Raw genomic sequence first — 20,513 nt, 5'->3', positions numbered from 1 at the left:
CTTACACATCAGCCATGTTGTCTGGAGGCTTGTATTTCAGCATCCCAAGCAGTAAAGTCATCCTTTTCAAAGTTTGCTCAGGCATTTCCTCTCGGATGTCTATGCTTTGCTAAGAAGAAGAAGAAAAACAAAGCTAAAAGCTGATTTGCACATCACACAAAATAAGTGATAAAATTGACTAGTTCCTGCTGGAAAAACAATCAACAAGTATTTACTTTTGGGTCTATTTCCGCGAGCACGTCGTTAAAAACCTGGAGAAGTTGCATCGGTTCCAGAGAATCAAACATCACCAGGTTGAAGTTCTTCCTGAAGGGTTCCTTGTTGAGTTGTTCGACAATAAATTTCAGCTGTTCGCTCATCATGATGATGTTGTTAGCAATTAGCTCCTTTCCAGTCGGTTTGCTGCTGAACGCAAGTTAGCAAGCTAACGCTAAAGTAAATTATTATAAGCTTCAAGTCAGGCTTGCTAGCCAGATCTTTAAAACGCAGTTTGGGAATTTTCTTTTGTTTCTTTAGAAAGCAACTACAGGCTAAATGTTTACGCTTAGCATCCTTTAACTAGCTTAACCTTTGTTGTCAGCGGCCCCATGGAAACCATCAAGGCGTCGCGTATTGGTTGCTAACCGGAAGTTATTTCTGTCTAGTTCAAAGGCATCTCTGCAGTTAAAATATTCACGTTAAAACTTGCTTGTGGGATAAAATAAAGATAAATAAATGCTTATTTTTTTATTTTAAGCAAATATAATAAGCTTAAAATTGTTTTATGGAGTATTTAAATTTAAATTAAACCAGTTCTGTCTAAACGGTACGTTAAGTTTCGACATTATGATCTGGTCAGTGAATACATCGTACTCCTGAAGTGTTGATTACATCCGGAAGATGGCGGTATTGAGGCGACGGTGGCTTTTCTTGGATTTACCAGTTTTCCTTTTTTAATAAACAAGAGGAAAAAGTGTAAAAAAAAAAATGCTTGGGAGTTAAAAATCACAAGGTTATTTCTCAAAATCGACAAGGTTTGGCTTAATAAAGCGCCCTTTATTTAAAATAAAAAAATAATAAATTAATTTAAAAAACAGAACTCTCAAAACAACATCAGTTTTTTTCCCCCTATTTATTATTTATCAACACTCTCTGGGTAGATTTCCTTCCGTTAGCGGCTTTGCTGGGACTTTAATTTCCAGCAAATAATCCTCGCTCGTTTTTGTGTTTGCTGGGTAAATTGAAAAGACGAAGCTCCTCCCATTTTCGCAGGCTGACGGAGAGGCGAAATCAGAGCGAGTCAGTCTGACAGCAAACACAGAGGAAGACAGATGATCTCCAGAGAATAGACGGGGATCAAACAGCACTTCAAGAGAGGACAAAGACAAGCTCACTCCTCTGGAACTTTGGGGAAAGGAGAGAAAACATTTTACCGCTGGATTTTTTTTCTTCCTTCTTCTTGTGTTTGTGAGTAAAAAAACTAAAGTTTCCCCTCCACTTACAACTTCTAAATTCTCAGATAAAAACAATGAAATCTCACAGTCTTTACCTAAGTAGTTGCTGCAGGAATGTGTAAGCTTCTGTTAGGCAATTGGATCGTGTAGTGTTAACAATGGCTGAACCGTTAGGGTTTGTGGAGGCATGGAGAGCCCAGTTCCCTGAATCTGACCCCCCCATTATGGAGCTGAACTCACTAGGGGACATTGAGCAGGAGCTGGACAAGTGCAAGTCCTCCATCAGGCATCTGGAGAAGGAGGTGAACAAGGAGCGCTTCCGGATGATCTACCTGCAGACTCTGCTTGCAAAGGAGAGGAAGTCTTATGATGGGCAGAGGTGGGGATTTAAACAGATGCCCCAAGCCAGTGACGGGGACGTGTCCCGAGGGTCAGACGGCCCCGATGATCCACCGGCTGAGGGACAGCTGCAAGGCCGACCGGGCAAAATGGCAAGAACTAAATCCAATCCAGAGGGAAATGTGAACGGTTCGTCCCAGGCCAAACAGAAGGAAGGGATGTTGCCTGTCCGCCATGACTCAGAGCCTCCGGATTTCCCAGTGGGCACCGGCTCAGTGGCAGCTCTGAGGTCTAACTTTGAGCGCGTAAGGAGGGCCAACTCTCACACAGCCGCGGACAGCAGAGGGTTTTCCACGATGGGGAGTCAGGAAAAGCCCTTTTACGTCAACATGGAGTACCACCACGAACGGGGACTGGTCAAAGTCAACGACAAGGAGGTCTCAGACAGAATCAGCACTCTGGGCTGCCAGGCCATGCAGATGGAGCGAAAGAGGTCCCTGCACTCACTGCCAGGGAACCTGTCGGCAATGGCAGGTGAGATCAGCAAGGCCGTCCTGAGAGGCAGATCCAGCGAGGGGAGCTGCTGCTACAATGGGTCATATGATGACAGTGATCCGACCCCACATTTCCAGAAGGACTGTCCACTAAGACCCTCTGGGGGGAAGTCTGAGAGGCAGCCAGTAGAGTGCCAGCCTTACACCAGTGTGTACGTGGGTGCAATGATGGCTGACGGGGACACTCGAGTCATTCACATCCGAGACCACAGCGTAGAGGAGGACGCCCACCTCACCTGGCCCAGGCGCTCCTACTCCCCGGGGAGCTATGAGGATGCAGGAGGCGGCTACACACCAGACTGCAGCTCCAACGAGAACCTGACCTCCAGCGAGGAGGACTTCTCTTCGGGTCAGTCCAGCCACGTGTCCCCCAGCCCCACCACCTACCAGATGTTCAGGGAGAAGAGCCGCTCGCCCTCCCAGCAGTCGCTGGACAGCGGAAGCCCGCCCACACCCGTGTCACAGAAAAGTCTGAAGCACCAGGGTTTGGGCTCGGAGGCGTCCATCATCAGAGTCCGTAAAGTGGGTCAGATGTGGCCCAGTGATGGAAACTCCACCACATCCAGCAGAACCTCACACGACAACAGCATTCAGGAGGATGGGGGTAGGTCCCTGCAAAAACACACGTTTTCCCTTTTTTTTTTAGCTAGTATCAACAAAATAGTGATTTCCGTGTTTTTAAGCTGTTCTTGTAGCATTTCTGTCATGATTTAGGCCAGGGGTCTCCAAACCTTTTCTAGTGAGGGCCACATAACTCTTTTCTTCTCTGATGGGGGGTCAGGGTCAGTTTGTAGGCTAACAGAAAAAGTTTAACTATCACAATGTAAACATTTATGATTTTCCAGAAACACAGCCAAATTTTAAATAATTCATTTCTGTAATCCTCATAGACACAATAATACTAAAATATTTTCAAAACTAGATATATAGCATGACCTGCGATAATGCTAGTGTGAATACTGTATGCTGAATTTGGCTGCTGAAGATGCTGAAACTGATAACTAAAAATGATGAAGCTAATAGCTAGCTAAGTATTAGCGAAAGGCCAAATTAGCCACAAAAAATGGTAAAAATGTCCTATTTAGCTAAAACAACTAGCATAAGGTTAAACTATTAGCTAAACTCCAAATTAACCTAAAAAACAGAAAAAAGTCTAAATTAGACAAAACAGCTAGTATGTTGCCGAAATATAAGCTAAATTCAAAATTAGCCTAAAAATTGGTAAAATATGTAATTTAGCCAAAATAGCTAGCATAAAGGCAAAAAAATAGCTAAACTCCTGATTAGCCTAAAAAACTGAAAAAATCCTAAATTAGCAAAAACAGTTAGCATGTAGCTGAAATATTACCTAAACTTCAAAATAGACTAAAAAATCTTAGTAAATGCTGAAACAGTCCAAAAGCTAGCAGAATGCCAATTTTTAAAACTCTAAAAACCATAACTTTTTAACATAATTATGAATAATAAAAAGGCAGGAATATTATTCCAGAATAAATCAACTTAAACCTTAAATAACTTTCAATATTTTACTCTCCATAAAAAATATTTTGTCAAAATTATACAAGTTAGAAATGAGCGCAAGTCAACATCAGGATATTAATAACAATAAAATAAAATGATCTGGAGGGCCGGATCCGGCCCCCGGGCCTTGACTTTGACACATGTGCATTAAGGGGATTGGTCCAAATGTGTGAAATTCGTCTGCTATCTGTTTTGAACTATTTGGCTTATTAAACTAAATAAAAATTGTTGTGTTTCATGTTCTTGGTATTCCTAGTTTAACTAAAAGGGAACGCATCATTCGGATGACAGTGTCCTACAAAAAAGGAGGTCAGGATTGATACGGATTCATCTCCTGGTATTGTTAATAAGGGGTTTATTTTCCATCCCTCTAGCCATCATCTTTATTGAGCACAAAATAAAAGTTAACTCTTTCCTGTGAAGCCTGATCCCAGCAGAACGTGTCAGGAGAGAACTTTGCCTCATATCCTAATCCCCGGCAGTGAGGCCGGTGTTTGTGTTTTGGTAAACAGGCCGACCCCCTCCACTCGGTGCTCCAACGCTTTCAGGGAGGTGCTCCTGCCTGGAGCCCCAGGGCTTCTCAGTTGCTCTGGCCTGTCCCCCCTGAGTGTTTTCGCGTCACCACACATCAGTGTTGTTGTCTGTGTTCGCTGGTAATTAACTTAAGGGGCTTGTGTAGCGTGATGAATTTGGGGAGACCTGTTTTGTTCCAAGCGTTGGCTTGCAAAAAGCCCTAAAGAGGGGGTCCGAAAAGAAGGCCGTTGTGCTTTAAGTGTGTCATGCGGCCTCTGTCAAGAAGCCTGCCTGTGTTTCCTGTTGTGCTGTGTGAACACAATAGGAAATCACTCACCGAGCCAATGTATTGACATGTTAACAAAATAACAATGTCAAGTGGCATAGGAAGAGGGGGTCTGCTCAACCTGGTAGTTCCAAGGACAGCGGAGAGGGGGGAACGGGTTCTCTGTGGACAAGTTCAGATTAAATATGGACAAACAGTGGAGCAAAAATCTATCTGATTTTAAGGATTTGTTTGCAGAAAGTAAGTAATTTGTCGAAAACAAAAGTTCACCTGAAAACCTCATTCAGAGAGTTCAAAGGTTTCTGAAGGCTTTCATCAGGTTTTTACCGTAGCTGCTATTTTCGGTCCATTCTACCATGCAGATCTTCTCGAGAGCTGGGTTTTGAGGCTGTTGCCAAGCAACACAGACTTTCAGATCTTCTATTGGATTTGGGTCCAAAAACTATCCAGACCACTCCAGAACCTCAAAAATGTTGTTTTTTTTTTACATAACCACTCATTTGTTGTTTGAGCATTGTGTTTGTCATGCTGGAATGTTTTCACTGATGGTAGGAGCTTATCTCCATTTATGTTTGGTCACATTCATCCAAGGCTCTTTCATCTTGTTAGGTGACACAACTTGCAAAATCCTTTATTTTTGCCCCACTCTTTTTTTTTAACTCAATTTTTATAGTGTTTTCCAATTATCCACAAATAGCAGTCTCAACAACCCAAAAACAATGTGTACATACACATGAAAAACCAGGCAAAGCTGTAAAATACAAAAAAATATAATAATAAATAAATAATACAAAAAAAGAATAATAATAGAAAATAAATTGTGGATTGGACCATTGTCTGTAAAAGAAAACTGGACGGAGTGACCCCTCCTCCAGCTGTACCCACTGGTTCCAAGACGCCAAAATCCCATAGACTTCTATAGAGAACTAAAGAGCTATTACTCAGTCATATTTTTCAGTATAACCATTCTTGCTCTGATCTCTTTTTTGAATCCTGTTGTTTTCATTGGTTATTCAAGTTACAAACCGACCAATCAGATGCCTCAATAAAAAAAAAATAAAAACAATTTTAAGTAGCAGGAGTGTGCACTTTCAACAAGTTCACTCCTGATTGGTGAGAGTGGTTTCCATGGAACTCTTGACTCAGATCACTCCAACCAATCACTGCCCTCTGATGACGTCTGGTTCCAACCATGCAGCGTCCATATCGCTAAATATGGTGACTGGATTGTCTTCATTTCATTGGAGCTGAAAGTAAACCATTATCCATGATGTCACACTCACTCGGTTCAGTTCTCATATACAGTCAAGGTATCTGACCCTTCCCCCCCGCTGGAGTTTAAGGCTCTAAATTTAACCCGATCAAGGCTGTTTACATCTTCACAGTTTAGAACTGCTGGATCCTTCATTTCCCATAGCTAATTACTACACCCAGAGACACATCTCCAGTTTGTAAGGCAGATATTTCCTAATTAATCCTGTCTGTATGACCTCATCAGGCAAAGAATGATCAGGCCTTACTCACTCTCAGTCAACAAAGCTGAGAGGGATTACCGGTACTCAATTATTGTTGCAGTGAGGTCTGAGAGTTCATTTACCATGTTCTAACCATTTCTGTCCTCAGTGGTCAGGGATGCAGTAGTAGACGATTGTTTTCACAGGCAGAGCAGTTCATCCTGTGATCAGTCAACTGACCCTCCAAGTGTAAAATCAGTGGCGTTCCACCTCTAAAAGCACCCCGCTCACTCGCTTCAACGCTTGTTGCCTCGCTCCGCTCTGAATCAGAGGCCCAGCTGGTGTCGCTGACTAAATGGTACAGACGTCTCATGTGGACTTTGCCTGGTGGATTAGCAGAGGTCTGACTTCGCTTTCAGCTGTACCAAACGGCTGCTAGATTAGGCTCAAGGCCAGAAACCGGTTTCAGGAGAGGTTTTGCAATAAACCGCTCTTTGTGGAGGTCTTGTTGTTTTGAGGACCATTTGATAAGATTGTGTTGTTGTTGTGAGGCGTTCAATTGGAGTTATTTGAAAGAAAAAAGGTGTAACTTGAACTGCTGTTAGACAGATCCTTAGGTCACACAGCATACAAAGTACCTGTAGGATGCTCTGAACATTGTCTTGGAGGATGTGGAGATTCTAACAGACTAATCGACTAATCACCAATTATTTTTTGCGGTTAGTCGACTAATCAGCTCTTGCACAAAGTGGATGTAAAGCACACATCCTAGCCACCATTAAAAACAATTAAGACGATAGTTTATTAAACTTTTAATGAATCAAGCAAATTCTGTCCTTCATGTGTTTCTGGTATTAAATCAAAAAAGGTCGGCATCTGCAACTAGTAAACTATTTTTTACAAATGGATAAAGTTTTGGTCTCACTGTTTCAATTATAACTAGAAAAGTTGCATTACCTGTGATAATGCTAGTGTAAATGCTTTTTTGCTGAAAGTATTCGCACTAATTGTTGAAGGGATTTGCTGAAAATCCCAAAGCAATTTGCAAAATATTAAATTTGCAAAAAGACTGGAAATTTTGCAAAAGAACTATGAAAGAGCTCTGAAATTGTCCTAAACTTCTGAAAACAATTGTAGTAAAATTGCTTAAAAATAATTAAATTTTGCAAAAATAATGAGTGTGTTAAATGTGAGTTAAACTCTAAATTAGCCTAAAGAAACCAGTAGATAACAGATTAGCCAAAAAAGCTAGCTTACTGCTTAAATACTAGCTAAACTACAATAGCCAAAAATTCATCAGTAAACTAAATTAATCAAAAACGTTAGCTTGCTGTTAAAATAGAAGCTAAACTCTAAATTAGCCTAAAAAAACCCTTGTAGATAACAAATTAGCCAAAAACGTTTGCATGTTGCTAAAATATTAGCTAAACTCCAATGTTTTTGAAAATTGCCCTAAAAGATGAAAACATAGACCATAAATGTATTTAAAGGCTTGTTGTTAATCTACTTAAATTTGGAAATTTGAGGGCTTTCTCATTCATTTTCTATGGGGTGTATTTTTAAAACTACAAAGTTTATGAATACCAAAAATACAAGCAGTAATGCCCTGAACAAGTTAAACGTTTTGATATCAAGATTGCTGAAATCGCTGAGAGTGGCAGCCCCATACAGACAGATGTGGTGCTGTTGTCAGACACAACGTCCCAGCATCCCATCTACTTCATGTACATCAGGGGTCTCAAACTCCATTTATCTTGGGTCCACTGAAGGCAGAGTCTGGCTCAGGCTGGGCCGTATGGGGTTCCATTTATGCCAAAAATATGTTTTTGCGTCCGTTGTCTATATCTTTGGTCCGTTGTCTATGTCTACTGAACAAGTTTATTGAACATTTGTTCATGTCTATGTACTACTAAGCAATATCTGTGAAACGACAGAAGCTAACAATGCTAGCAACTGTTACTAAGGACTTTTCTGATGAAAAGATCCAACGACAATAGCAAATGCAAAGTTTTAAGCATAAAGCTGAAACATCACAAAGCTATCATCAAAGAAGCGTGGGCAGATGTTGCTTAGTAGTACGAACAAATGTTCAATAAACTTGTTCAGTAGACATAGTGAACGCAAAAACATGTTTTTGGCACAAATGGAACCCCATACATCAATGGCTGCAGATGTTGAGAAAATTACGTGCAAATAGTCACTTTCTAAGAAAACAAAAAGAAAGTGAGGAACTCAATAATGTGGAGCAGGGTGTCAGGTTTCAAGCACAGTCAGAGTCACGCCCCTAAAAGCCATATACCCCACCGTGATTGGTTGGTTTGTCAGCTTCGCACACAGCACTGTAAAAGTGCAATTCATACGAAACTCGTGGGCCGGACCAACATTACATTTTCGTATTAAGACGGGGGCCACCAAATATTGTCTTGACCGCGGGCTGCCAGTTTGAGACCCCTGATTTGGATCTTCCCAAACCATTTGACACATTTCAGCAGAAGCACAGGGACGAGTGTTTCTGGTTTTCTAGGCCAATTGTCATCCCAGACTGTGAATAGAGCCACTGATTAGCCGTGGATCTTTAAGGAGGCCACCTCTCTGATGGGTTTACGTTGCCATAATGAATTATCATCATCATCATCGTGCAGACATGCCAGTGGCTCTGCAGTTGGAGAGGGGCGAGGAGGGGTTTGGCAGACGGTTTCATGGTTAATGTATTGCACTGCATTGAAGAAAAGGTCAGCCAAGAGGGAATAACAAATCCCCCATTAGTTTAATCGTAATCCCTCCGAATTCCGGAGATTGTCTTTTTTTTTTTGCATTTAGCTGAGCCGTCCTGGTCGGGATCCGACACCGCTTCTGCTCCAAAACGGGTTGGTGTGCGATCGTAATGACCTCGATAGAGGGTGTCTGTCTGTCTGCCTGAATGTCTGGACGCTCAGCGTCCTCTGCCGCATCAGCAGGAGTCAAATCCGTTTTCGTGCACCTTTCAGGTTAATTGCAGACTCATGAATATTTGAGGCCCAGACAGGGCCGTCTTTGTACCCGGGTGTTCACACGTGATGTTTGGCGGTCAGAGAAACGTGCCTCGCCCCTTCCTAAAGTAAACGTGGGCCTATAGGAGGAAGTCTGCCTCTGCCTGTGAAAGTAATACACCTGTTCTCTGCAGAGGGAGCGCTCAGTGCACCAGTCAGGATCAGCAGCTGCCCTGGGAGAGAAAAAAACCCTCAAAAGTCTTTGTGTTCCTGCTTATTGAAAGAAACAGAACCGCTCGTTTGATGGTTTCAAAAACCGGTTCACTTTAGAAATCTCTACAGATCATTTTCTGGATCGCATGCGCGTCTCTACTGAGAGACTTAGCAACCTAAAAGAAAATCTCGGGCGTGTTTACGAGGCTTTGCTCTGCGATCCTCCCTCACGCTCTGGAAGTGCAGCCTCAGCTTCCCTCCCTTTGGTCCCACTCAAAGGACCCTCTGTGCTGCTGGCTGGCAGGCCAAGTGTTTATGGAATGTCTCAGCTGCTGCTGCTGGCTAATGAAATGTAAAGTGTTGGCTGAGTTCACCTCTGTCACAGCAGCCTGACCCATGGAGCTGCTTGGTGTCACCGACCACAACAACGGTTTGCTTTAGAAAAGACCTTTTTATCCCATTGCCTTACACTAGCGCCAGTCTTTTTTTCCTGAACTTCCAAGAAAAATTCCCATGCTTATCTATAGCTCCACACCCTCAGTTTACGAAGCATTCCTCCTGCTGCAAACGTAAACCTGATTGTATCATGACATCACCAGGGGAGGGATTTTTACCTCATATTTGCAAAGAAAGTCTAAGATGTTTGCACTCTTTCTGCTTCGACCTTCGATCTGTTTAACCTTTTAACAGCTGAGGTGTAGCCGGTGACGCTTAAACACAAAAATCTTAAACATACAGCAGGAGTGTCAAACTTAATCACACAAGGGGCCAAAATACAAAACACACATTAATTAGGTCGCGGGTCGAACAGGATAAACATTTATTAAACACTTTAAAACTACATTTTGAAAACTTTTAAACCATAACTTAACATAATTATGAACTATATAAAGCATTACCTGCAATAATGCTAGTGTGAATGCTGTAAGCTGAATTTGGTCACTGAAGATGCTAGTGCTGATAGCTGAAGATGCTGAAATTGATGTCTTATGCTGATAGCCAGCTGAAAATATTTTCTAAATTCCAAATTAGCCAAAAAAAACTAGCATGTAGCTGAAAAAATAGCTTAGCTTGAAATAGCTTCAATATAGCCTAAAAAAACGCTTAAATCGTCCAAAACAGCTAGCATGTAAATATTAGCTGAACTCCAAAACAGCCTAAAAAAGACAAGTCAAAATTAGCCAATACAGCTGACATTTAGCTGAAATATTAGCTAAGCTCCAAAACAGCCCTAAAAACTGAAAAAAGCCTAAATTAGCCAAAACAGTTAGCATGTAGAGGAAATATTAGCTAAACTACAAAACAGTCTAAAAAAACGTAAAAAGAAAAACCTAAATTAGCCAATATAGCTAGCATGTAGCCAAAAATATTATCTTAACTCTAAAACAGCCTAAATATTTAAAGAAAAGCCTAAATTAGCGAAAAGAGCTAGCATGTAGATGAAATATTAGCTAAACTACAAAACAGTCTAAAAAACATAAAAAGAAAAACCTAAATTAGCCAAAATAGCTAGCATGTAGCCAAAAATATTAGCTTAACTCTAAAACAGCCTAAATATTTAAAGAAAAGCCTAAATTAGCGAAAAGAGCTAGCATGTAGATGAAATATTAGCTAAACTCCAAAACAGTCTAAAAACAAAGCAAAAAAAATCTAAATTAGCCAAAACAGCTAGCATGTAGCTAACATTTTAGCTACTCTTCAAAATAGCCTTTAAAATCTTAGTAAATGCCAAAATAGTCCAAAAAGCTAGCAGAATGCCCATTTTTTAAAAATTTTAAAACCGTAACTTTTTAACATAATTATTAATAATACAAACGCAGGAATATTATTCCAGAATAAATCAACTTAAACATTAAATAACTTTCAATATTTTACTGTCTATAAAAATATATTTTGTCAAAATTATTTAAGTTAGAAATAAGCCCAAGATAACATCTAGCCATTAATAACAATAAAATAAAATAAAATGATCTGGAGGGCCTGACAGTATTACCTGGGGGGCCGGATCCGGCCCCCGGGCCTTGACTTTGACACGTGACATTCAGTAAATCAAAGAACGTAAACACTGGAGCTCCGGTATTAAAGAGGCCATACCATAACATTTTTTTGAGCTTTCAAGTGCATTATACTGTTCATTCCTCACTATAAAGAACCCCAAAGCGGTATTTTGATCCATTCATTTCTGAGTAATCCTCTAAAAATCTGTGCTATTAACAGCAGCCCCTCCCATACCCACGAAAACGTGAAGTCCTCACGATCTGACATCACAGAGTGAGACCGCCCCTTCCAGCTCTGCCTGCACCATCCCCAGTTTAACACAGGCACTCAATTTCTCCACAGAGCTAGAGGTGATCAGCAAAAAACTTCCCTTTTAGATGCAGAATACCGTATATCTTCCAGTTGTGTCCTGTCTTCAATAGATTCCAGCTCAAACAGGTGTTTGCTACTTCAGATGTGGGGCTCCAACCCCCACACCGCAGAAGCAGCGTGTATTTGTGTTGTGAACTAGAGTAGCGATGGCCGGGGCAGGTGTATGGTATGTGCATCCATCTTTGAAAAAGTTTGGATTATTTCGTGGAAGAAACGAAGACACACTTCCGGGTAGAAAAAAAAATCACCAAAATCACTAATATTTCATATGTAATTTGTTTTTAGTGTCCCAAAGGTAATTTCTGACCATATATATGGATAGTTTACTTTGAATGGCTTTAGAAAATCATGTAATGGCCCATTTAAAGGGTTAAATCAAATCGCTCAGGGAAAGCTGTTTCCAGGCAGATTAGGATGGAGCCAATCACATTAAATCAAGTCAGGTGAGCAACGTTCACAAATATTTAATCCTGTTCAGACATGCAGATGAATATTTCAGGAAAGTTAGAGGTCACTCCGAGGGTTTTTTCAGCACACACAGTAGCTGTGTTATTCTTGCAAATGTTGACCAGCTGTTGAGGGAAAAAAAAGAAAGTCAAGATTCTATTTTGTGAGCTATTTCAATGTGCTCTGATTAGTAGGTGTGCTGGGCTGGACGGCCCTCACTGCCTAATGACTGACACTAATTTTAGTCTGCGGATCAGAATCGGGCGCTGCTGGGCCTCGCCGCCTTCAGCAGAGCCGTGGTTACCAGAGCCCTCAGCAGATGTTGGACCGTCATGTTGGCGAGCTGGCTTCATTACTTTATGCCCAAACACACAGATGCTGTCTGCATAGAAGCTTCATTTACAGGATTATTTTCTGTTATTTAAAGGTGACATAATGAGCTCTGTCATCAGAAGTGGGTGGAGTCAATAAAACAATGGATTCATTTGGGCTTCTTAGTGTTCATTTGTACTCCTTTAAAGTCATTTTTTTTATTTAAAAATGTTCCCAGTCGTGTTTTTATTATGATTGTGAAGTTTTTAACCAAAATCCCACAACCTAAAGGAAAAAATAAAAGCCATTTTTATGCTGATCTGAAGCCTCTGTTTCCAAAATATCCTCTGAGGGGGCGTGGCTTTTGGAGCTCCGCCCCTCGTCCTTGCTAACTTCTTTAAGCTAAATTTCCTTAGCTAGAATCCACTTTTCCTAGATCTTAAGCAATCAAAGCAAACCAAAATGAAAGAAAACAAACAAAAGATATAGTACTGGGTTTTACCCCTTTTCTTTCTGAACTGCCTTAATCCTTGGTGGCCTCAGTTTCCTGTTCTGAGCTGACAGCTGTGATCCCCGGTGCGTTCTTCTGCTGTTGTTGTTCATTCATCTCAAGGTTGAACGTGTTGTGCGTTCAGAGATGTTCTCCTGGAGACCTCGGTTGTAACCATTTGAGTTACTGTCGTCTTTCTATCAGCCTGAACCAGTCTGGACATTCTCCTCTGACATCAACAAGGAGTATCACCTCAGTGGACATTTTCTCTTTTTCTGACCATTCTCTAAACCCTAGAGATGGTTGTGGGTGAAATCTCAGTAGATCAGCAGTTTGTGAAATCCTCAGACCAGCCAGGCCAACAACTTGTTTAAAGTCAGTAAAATCCACTTTCTTCATCCATCCCGACGCTACATACAGGTGTACTTCTCCATATAAATATACATCCACATACACATGATGCCATATAAATACTCCTAATCGTTTGCTCTTATACATGAATCCAATAAATATCTTAAAAAGGAGTGGAGTAAGCAGTTTAATATAACTCCACCACTATTTTATTTATATGTTCTCTCATGTTTTCATTCTAGATTCTGTCAAAAACATTGATCTGGGATTCCTTAAAAAAAAAAGTAAAACTTATTAAAATTGTTTGGAGTATTTTGTAGCTTTAAGATATTTGTCTCATACTGAGCTCTAATAATTTTAATGTTTTGATTGTGTTACATCTTTTCATTAAAGCGTGTTTACTTGTTGACCATTATGACTATCTTGCAGTCTCGGGAATGCAAATTTGAAGGCACGTTTCTGTGGCTTCTTTTGCAATCCAAACAAACTGTTTGCAGTCCAGGACCAGAACCCTTTTAGAACCCGGTGACCGAGCTCAGAATTTCCTGAAAACCCTGCTGGCAGCCTTTGGATCCTATTGCAGTCGCCTTCTCAGAGGACAATCCATTTTCTGGCTTCACAAAGTGCTTCTCTGCTTTTCACAACATCTCACATTCTCCTTTTTTTTTTTTTTTAAGGTGCAACTTTTTACACCAGATCCATTAGGAAGGTGACAGGAAGGCCACCCGTCTCTGGACAAATAGTCTCTGAGGGGAATTTTTACCGTAGAATCTGCATTTAAAACTATTTCTGAGCCAGATCGATCCAACTTTTGCTGCATTGTTTATTTTCGGGGTTTAATTCTGCTCAACAGCCGACTGGCTTGTGGGGACAGTCGTGTTTTCAGCAGGGAAGGGACAAAATATGGATGTTGCTATTCTGGATCCTCCTCAGGATCATCAGAAAATCAATATTTTTCCTGTACGTTACAGAGCTGGAACTTCCATTAGAGTCCATTAGTCAAAGATAAGATATTTTTGGTTTGTTTTACTCTGCACAATGATTGGATTTGATGGTGCTGCATTAGATTTTAACTTCTTGGCATCCATTCTGGTGTTGGAGCATAAATATGGGGAATAATGATGGTCAGTGTTCTAAAGCAGGGGTGCCCATACTACGGCCCGCGGGCCGGATCAGGCCCGCCTTCACATTTGGCCACACACACTATCAGAAACGCTGATCCAGACCCACATAGAACGTGACTTTTTATTCCACCCTTCTGCAGTCTGAACGATGTCAGGAGAGGAGAGAATATTTATTGGTCTAACAGTGTGAATGCTATAGTGATTCACTTTTTCTTTATTTCTTTATTATTGTAATTCTGTACGTTTTTTGGACGTCCATATCTCTTTAACTGTTTAGCTCACTTAGCCATTAAAATATTCAGCTCTTTTTATGCTAGAGCTGTTACTAAGGCTTTCTAGGCTATTTTGAGGTTTAGCTAATGTTTCAGCTACATGCTAGCTGTTTTGGCTAATTTTGGCTTTTTTCAGCTTTTTAGATTAATTTGGCATTTAACTGATATCTTACCTGGCTATCAGCAACAGCGTTTTCAACCATTAGCTTCAACAATTTCAGCATCTTCAGCTTACAGCATTCACATTAGCATTATCGCAGGTAATGCTATATATCTAGATTTAAGTTAGTTTAAAAGTAATGATGGTTAAGATGTGTGCTTTACATTCAGTTTGTGCATGACCTGATTAGTCGACTAATCGGGAAAAATCATCGGTGATTAATAAACTATTAAAATAATCGTTTGTGGCAGCTCTACATCTTTAGGATGATGCAAAAACTTTTTCTATTGTGTTTTCAACTTCCAGAGAGCTTCCATGTCTAAACCTAAACCTGAAATGCCCAGTTTCCTTCACAGACATGTAAAGTCCTGTCAATAGATTAAGCGCCCATGAACAAGCTGATATATCATTTTCAGATTAAAGTAAATCCCTTTCTGTGTGACTCAGAGAGCTGCTGCATGAAATCATCCTGAAGTTTGATCATTGAGGGGTCAGAGAAGAAGGTCATCCTCGTCTTCTCTGCAGGACAGCCAGCCTGTGTGCATCATACCAGCAGCTGGAGGATTCTAAAGCGATGCTCAAGCTCGTGTGTGCATTACCCAACAGCACGAAGCTTAAAGTCATTTCAGCTGTGCGATAGAGACGTCCTAAACACGTTTAAATGACATTACATAAGAGAGCTAAGCCCAGCAGCTGTGCAGAGAGAAGCTGATTTTGCTTTTGACTTCTCTGAACTCTGTAATTCCCATGTTTTTCAAGAATTTCATTTCACTTCCCATATTACCACAGATGAAAGATCGTTTTAAAAAGGGGATGTACTGGTCTAAGCATAAGGCTCCAATTCCAGCCATTTTTAACCAACAACTGGTTCCAGCAGTTTGGTGAAGATTAATGAAACACCTCTCCTTCATGGGGGATGCAAACTGGAGTCACAGGAGCACGCTGGATGTGATGACAAAGCAAAGACAACCCCAAAGCTCTTCTCCTAATCCGCACAGATGAGCCAAGATAAACAGGCGGGAAGGGAGCGACAGATGTGCCACAGAGACGTGTCACCGCATCAGACCGTCTACCCTGGAAATAACGATCAGCTCCTTTTTTTCCCCCAAATCCAGCACAGAGGAAGAAAAAAACTTCCTTTAGGACAGGGGTCCCCAAACCTTTTCTTGTGAGAGCCACATAACTGTTTTCTTCTCTGATGTGGGGCCGGTTTATAGGCTAACAAAAAAAGTTTAACAATCCCAGCCTAAACGTAAACATTTACGGTTTTCCAGAAAGCTAAACATAGCCAAATTTTAAATAATTCCTTTCTGTAATCTTCATAGAAAAACATAATACTAAAGCATTTTAAAAATGAGATACATTGCATTACCAGTGATGGTGTAAGCTGAATTTGGCTGCTGAAGATACTAGCTGAAGCTGATAGCTAGCTAAAATATTAGCGAAACGCCAAATTAGCCTAAAAAAAATGAAAAAAAAACTAAATTAGCCAAAGCAGCTAGCATGTAGCTCAAATATTAGCTAAATGCCAAATTATCCCAAAAAAGGGGCAAAATGTCTAATTTAGCCAAAACAGCTAGCCAAAGGCTAAAATATTAGCTAAACTACAAATAAGACTAAAAAAAATGAAAAAAATCCTAAATTAGCCAAAACAGCTAGCATGAAGCTGAAATATAAGCAGGAAATTCAAAATTTAAATTAGCCTTAAAAACAGAGAAAAAATCTAAATTAGCCAATACAGCTAGCATGTAGCTGAAATATTAGCTAAACTACAAATAAGACTAAAAACAACTGAAAAAAATCAAAAAGTAGCCAAAATAGCTAGCATGTAGCTGAAATATAAGCTAAATTCAAAATTAGCCTAAAAAACAGGGAAAAAGCCTAAATTAGCCCAAACAGCTAGCATGTAGCTGAAATATTAGCTAAACTCCTAAACTCCAAATAGCCTAAAAAACTGACAGAAATCCTCAATTGGACTAAATAGCTTGCCTGTGACTAGAGGAGAAAGGAAATGTCAACATCAGGAGTGTACTTACTGAATGCAGCTTAAATGTTTACTTAAAGCACCAGTGCTGTTCCGTTTTACAGACTCATTTCTTTTACGGCTTAATGGATCATTTATGAAGTCATTTGTGTTTGTTTTAGCTGTTCACTCAAAATTAAGGAGCAGCTTCCTGAGGCACTGAACTTTTATGAGTTTATTACATTTGATGAAAGTACACTTGTACTAATACTGAACAATGAGCTGAGATGACTATATAATAGTTGGGGGGGAGCATCCATCCATATTTATGTTGCTGGAGCCTATCCCAGCTACTATTTGGCAAAGGTGGGTGTAGCTCCTTAATGACAACACTGCAAACGGTTTCTGGAGTACTGGCTGCCCTGACAGTTCTGAGGTCTGAATTAACTGATCCGTTTGTACACATTAACTCTTCACATCCGGTTGACTCATACTCCAAGCTGCCTTCTTCACGACTCGCTCTGAAGTCTTGTAGGATGTGAGAGCGAACACGTGAACCTGAGATCTCAATCTCGCAAGTTCAATGAATGAATGAATGAAATGTTTTATTTCAAGCAATCAGGTCATAATGCATAAAATAGACACATATTACATAATCAATCACAAGTAGATTGCTTGAATGGTAGTGGGAGGAAGTGAATTTATATTATCCACCCCGGCTTGACTTTACTATTTTCTTTACATGAATTTAACCTCCGGTTCAGGACTTAATATCAAATATTTCTACCCTACAATCATGGATTCAGGTTATTAAGGATTATTAAGATCAGTGATGTAATTAACTTTCAAACATCCACAGTATATTTTTTATTGGACTTGTCTTAGATTTATATCAAAAACATGTCATTTATGTAAATCAGTACCAAAAGTCTAAATATACTCAGACGATTATCATAAAAAAAAAAAAAAAATCATCCACATTGATCAATACCAAAAATCCAAGCACATTCAGACCATCAGCACCAAAAAATCACCCGCACCAAAAATCCAAAACTTACCCAGATGAATAATAATTAATTTTGAGCATATACACAACTTCAGAATAAAAGTGCTATGCAAATTAGTATTACACTGTATAAAAAACAAAACAAAATATATTTTACACATTTTTATAACACTAACTTTCAACTAAAAATATTTCTTCCTTTAAACACGTAAATAAACTAAGTTTCTAACTTTTCAGTGACACTTACAGTGGGGTTCATCTTGGACTGTTCGCCGGTGTGTCACACACACACATGCACACGCACACCCGCACACACACACATGCACACATGCACACCCGCACACACACACATGCACACCGAGTCCTCAGTTATTATTTTCGGTCTTAAATGGGTTGAAAGAATCTTATTGTTGAAGCCAAACAAGAACTTGTGCTCTGAAATTTGGTTGGATGATTCCTTCAGAGCAGTAGAGATGAAGATATCATCTGTTTTTAGGTTTTGTAAAGAACACACAAAGTTCATGTCTCCATTATGAAAATAAAAACAGACTCACCTGACCTTCGCTTAGCTCGCCGTTCCTTTGAGTCCATTTCAGCCACGTTTTAGTCGACGAAAGTTGACACTAATCCTGGTGAGATAAACACAATGCTTTTTCACAGTAAAGTTTTTATTAAAAAATTTAAGAAAGTGATTTGTTGGTTGCTTGGTTGGGTTACGTTTTTGACTCATTTGGTTTACTGAAGAATGTTAATCTATTTTGGAGTTGAGCTAATAGACTATTTAAGCAACCTGCTAGTTTTTTTTAATGTCTAATTTGGCATCTAATAAGCTTTTTGGGCTAATTTGTAGTTCATCTCATATTTAAGCAACACTGTAATTTTTTGTTTTTTTTTTGCAAAATTGGCATTGATTAGGGATTTTTGAGCAATCTTACAACTTTTTTTTCAGAAATTTAGGTCAACTTAAGCGCTCTTTCTATAACGAAATTTCCAGTCTTTTATTGAATTTAACATTTCGCAAATAGCTTTTGCATTTTCAGCAAATCCCTTCAGGAATGAAAGTTAGTTGCGTGACCATTTTCAGCAAAAAGCTTCAACATCTTTAGCAACTACTTTCAGCAAAAAGCATTCCCATTAGCATTATCGCAGGTAACTTCTCTAGTGTCTTTCACTTTTATAAAATGTGTTTGCAACACGTTTTCTCTGCAAACAGTTCTTCCCACCATAAAAGACTTTATATATGACTTTATAACACTTAAAAAATGACAGTATGTCAAAGGTTTTGTGTTTAAACGTCACCGATGTTAAAGGGTTAACACAAATTATTATTTATCTCATAAAACTGTCCCTAAACCCTCTGTGGGTTTCCTCTACTGAAATGACTAATTTGTAGTCCTAAAAATATGAGTCAACTCTGCCCAAACCTCTGAGTTTCTGGACAACCTGTGAAGTCTACCGGCGTTGAGCACAGATGAAGGTGCCGGCAGCAGGAGTCGAGGCCTGTTTGTTTGGAGATGACCTTGTGCAGAAAGCCTGTTTCCTCTCTGAGGCAAATGAATTGCTCAATTTTCCGGGCAGAACTGCCGGACACTTCCTCAGTAGCCGTCCTTGTGATTACTAGAGCGACTTCTCTCACTATGGGGCCATTGTAGTGTGCGCTTTCTCACACAGGCTGCAGCCAAGTGAGTCCTGAGTTACTATGAAGGGCACAATTGACCCAGTGTTGAGGAACTGAAAACATTTCTCTAAATCTCCTCCTTTCTTTGATGGTTTTCTGTCGCCTAGCTCTGTTTCTGTTTACTACAAAGTTGTGTGTGTTTATTTGGTTACAGCCTTGTAGAGACGGCCCTTTCTCTTTCATCCGTCAGAACTCTCCAAAGCTGCTTGTTTTTCTCTTCCTGCAGCTCCTGTACTTCCTGTCTTTAATCAGTGGTCAGCCAGTTTGTGGCCTTCACCTGACATATTGATGCTGACCTGCTAACTGGACTCCTTTGCTGACGTCTTGCAAATTTGACTTTGTTTGGTACAGCTTATGAGTTGTTAGACTTATTTTTGGCTTAGATTTACCTTCATAACATCCTTCCAATTAAATGCTAATAGTATTCCTTGGAGACCTTAGTCAAATTCTATCGCTCAAGGGGCCAAAATCCAAAACACACTTTAGGTCGTGGGCCGAACAGGATAGAAATTAATTTAACACTCTAAACAAAATTTTTAAAAGCTTAAAACCGTTACTTTTTAATAATTATGAGCTAGCATTACCTGCGATAATTCTAGTGTGAATGCTGTAAGCTGAATTTGGCCTCTGAAGATGCTAGTGCTGATAGCTGAAAATGCTGAAATTGAAAGTTAAAAATGCTGATAGCTGAAATCACTGAAGCTAATAGCCAGTTAAAATATTAGTTAAACGCCAAATTAGCTTAAAAACTAAGAAAAAAAAACGTAGGTTAACCAAAGCAGCTAGCAAGTAGCTGAAAAAAATAGCTTAACTTCAAAATAACCTAAAAAACTGAAAAAAGCCAAAATGTAGCTGAAATGTAGCTGAAATATAAGCTAAACACCAAAATGGTCTAAAAAAAACCTGAAAAACTCTAATTTAGCTAAAACAGCTAGCATGTAGCTGAAATATTAGCAAAACTTCAAAATAGCAAAAAAATCTTAGTAAATACCAAAATAGTCCAAAAAGCTAGAAGAATGCAAATTTTTATAACTTTAAAAACTTGCATTTTAACATGA

At 39.7% G+C, this 20,513-nt stretch overlaps 2 protein-coding genes across 2 annotated transcripts in view; one reads left to right on the top strand and one right to left on the bottom strand.

Annotated features, from left to right (window-relative positions):
- ift81 (intraflagellar transport 81 homolog) overlaps positions 1-631 on the bottom strand; it is a 19,053-nt gene extending 18,422 nt beyond the window's left edge. Inside the window, exons 1-2 of the mRNA XM_024276269.2 lie at positions 216-631; positions 6-109 (exon numbers count right to left, since the gene is read on the bottom strand). Coding sequence (XP_024132037.1) covers positions 6-109; positions 216-362 — 251 coding nt within the window. The 5' untranslated portion in view covers positions 363-631. The remainder of the gene's footprint in view (positions 1-5; positions 110-215) is intronic.
- The window catches only part of si:dkey-91m11.5 (BCR activator of RhoGEF and GTPase), a 45,305-nt gene that overhangs the window by 911 nt on the left and 23,881 nt on the right, over positions 1-20,513 (top strand). Inside the window, exon 2 of the mRNA XM_024276268.1 lies at positions 1,252-2,930. Coding sequence (XP_024132036.1) covers positions 1,592-2,930 — 1,339 coding nt within the window. The 5' untranslated portion in view covers positions 1,252-1,591. The remainder of the gene's footprint in view (positions 1-1,251; positions 2,931-20,513) is intronic.

This window comes from Oryzias melastigma, linkage group LG9, assembly GCF_002922805.2.
Source record: "Oryzias melastigma strain HK-1 linkage group LG9, ASM292280v2, whole genome shotgun sequence".
NCBI lineage: Eukaryota > Metazoa > Chordata > Actinopteri > Beloniformes > Adrianichthyidae > Oryzias > Oryzias melastigma.
The sequence above is the reverse complement of the archived record's forward strand: the minus strand, read 5'-3'. Positions and strand labels throughout refer to the sequence as shown.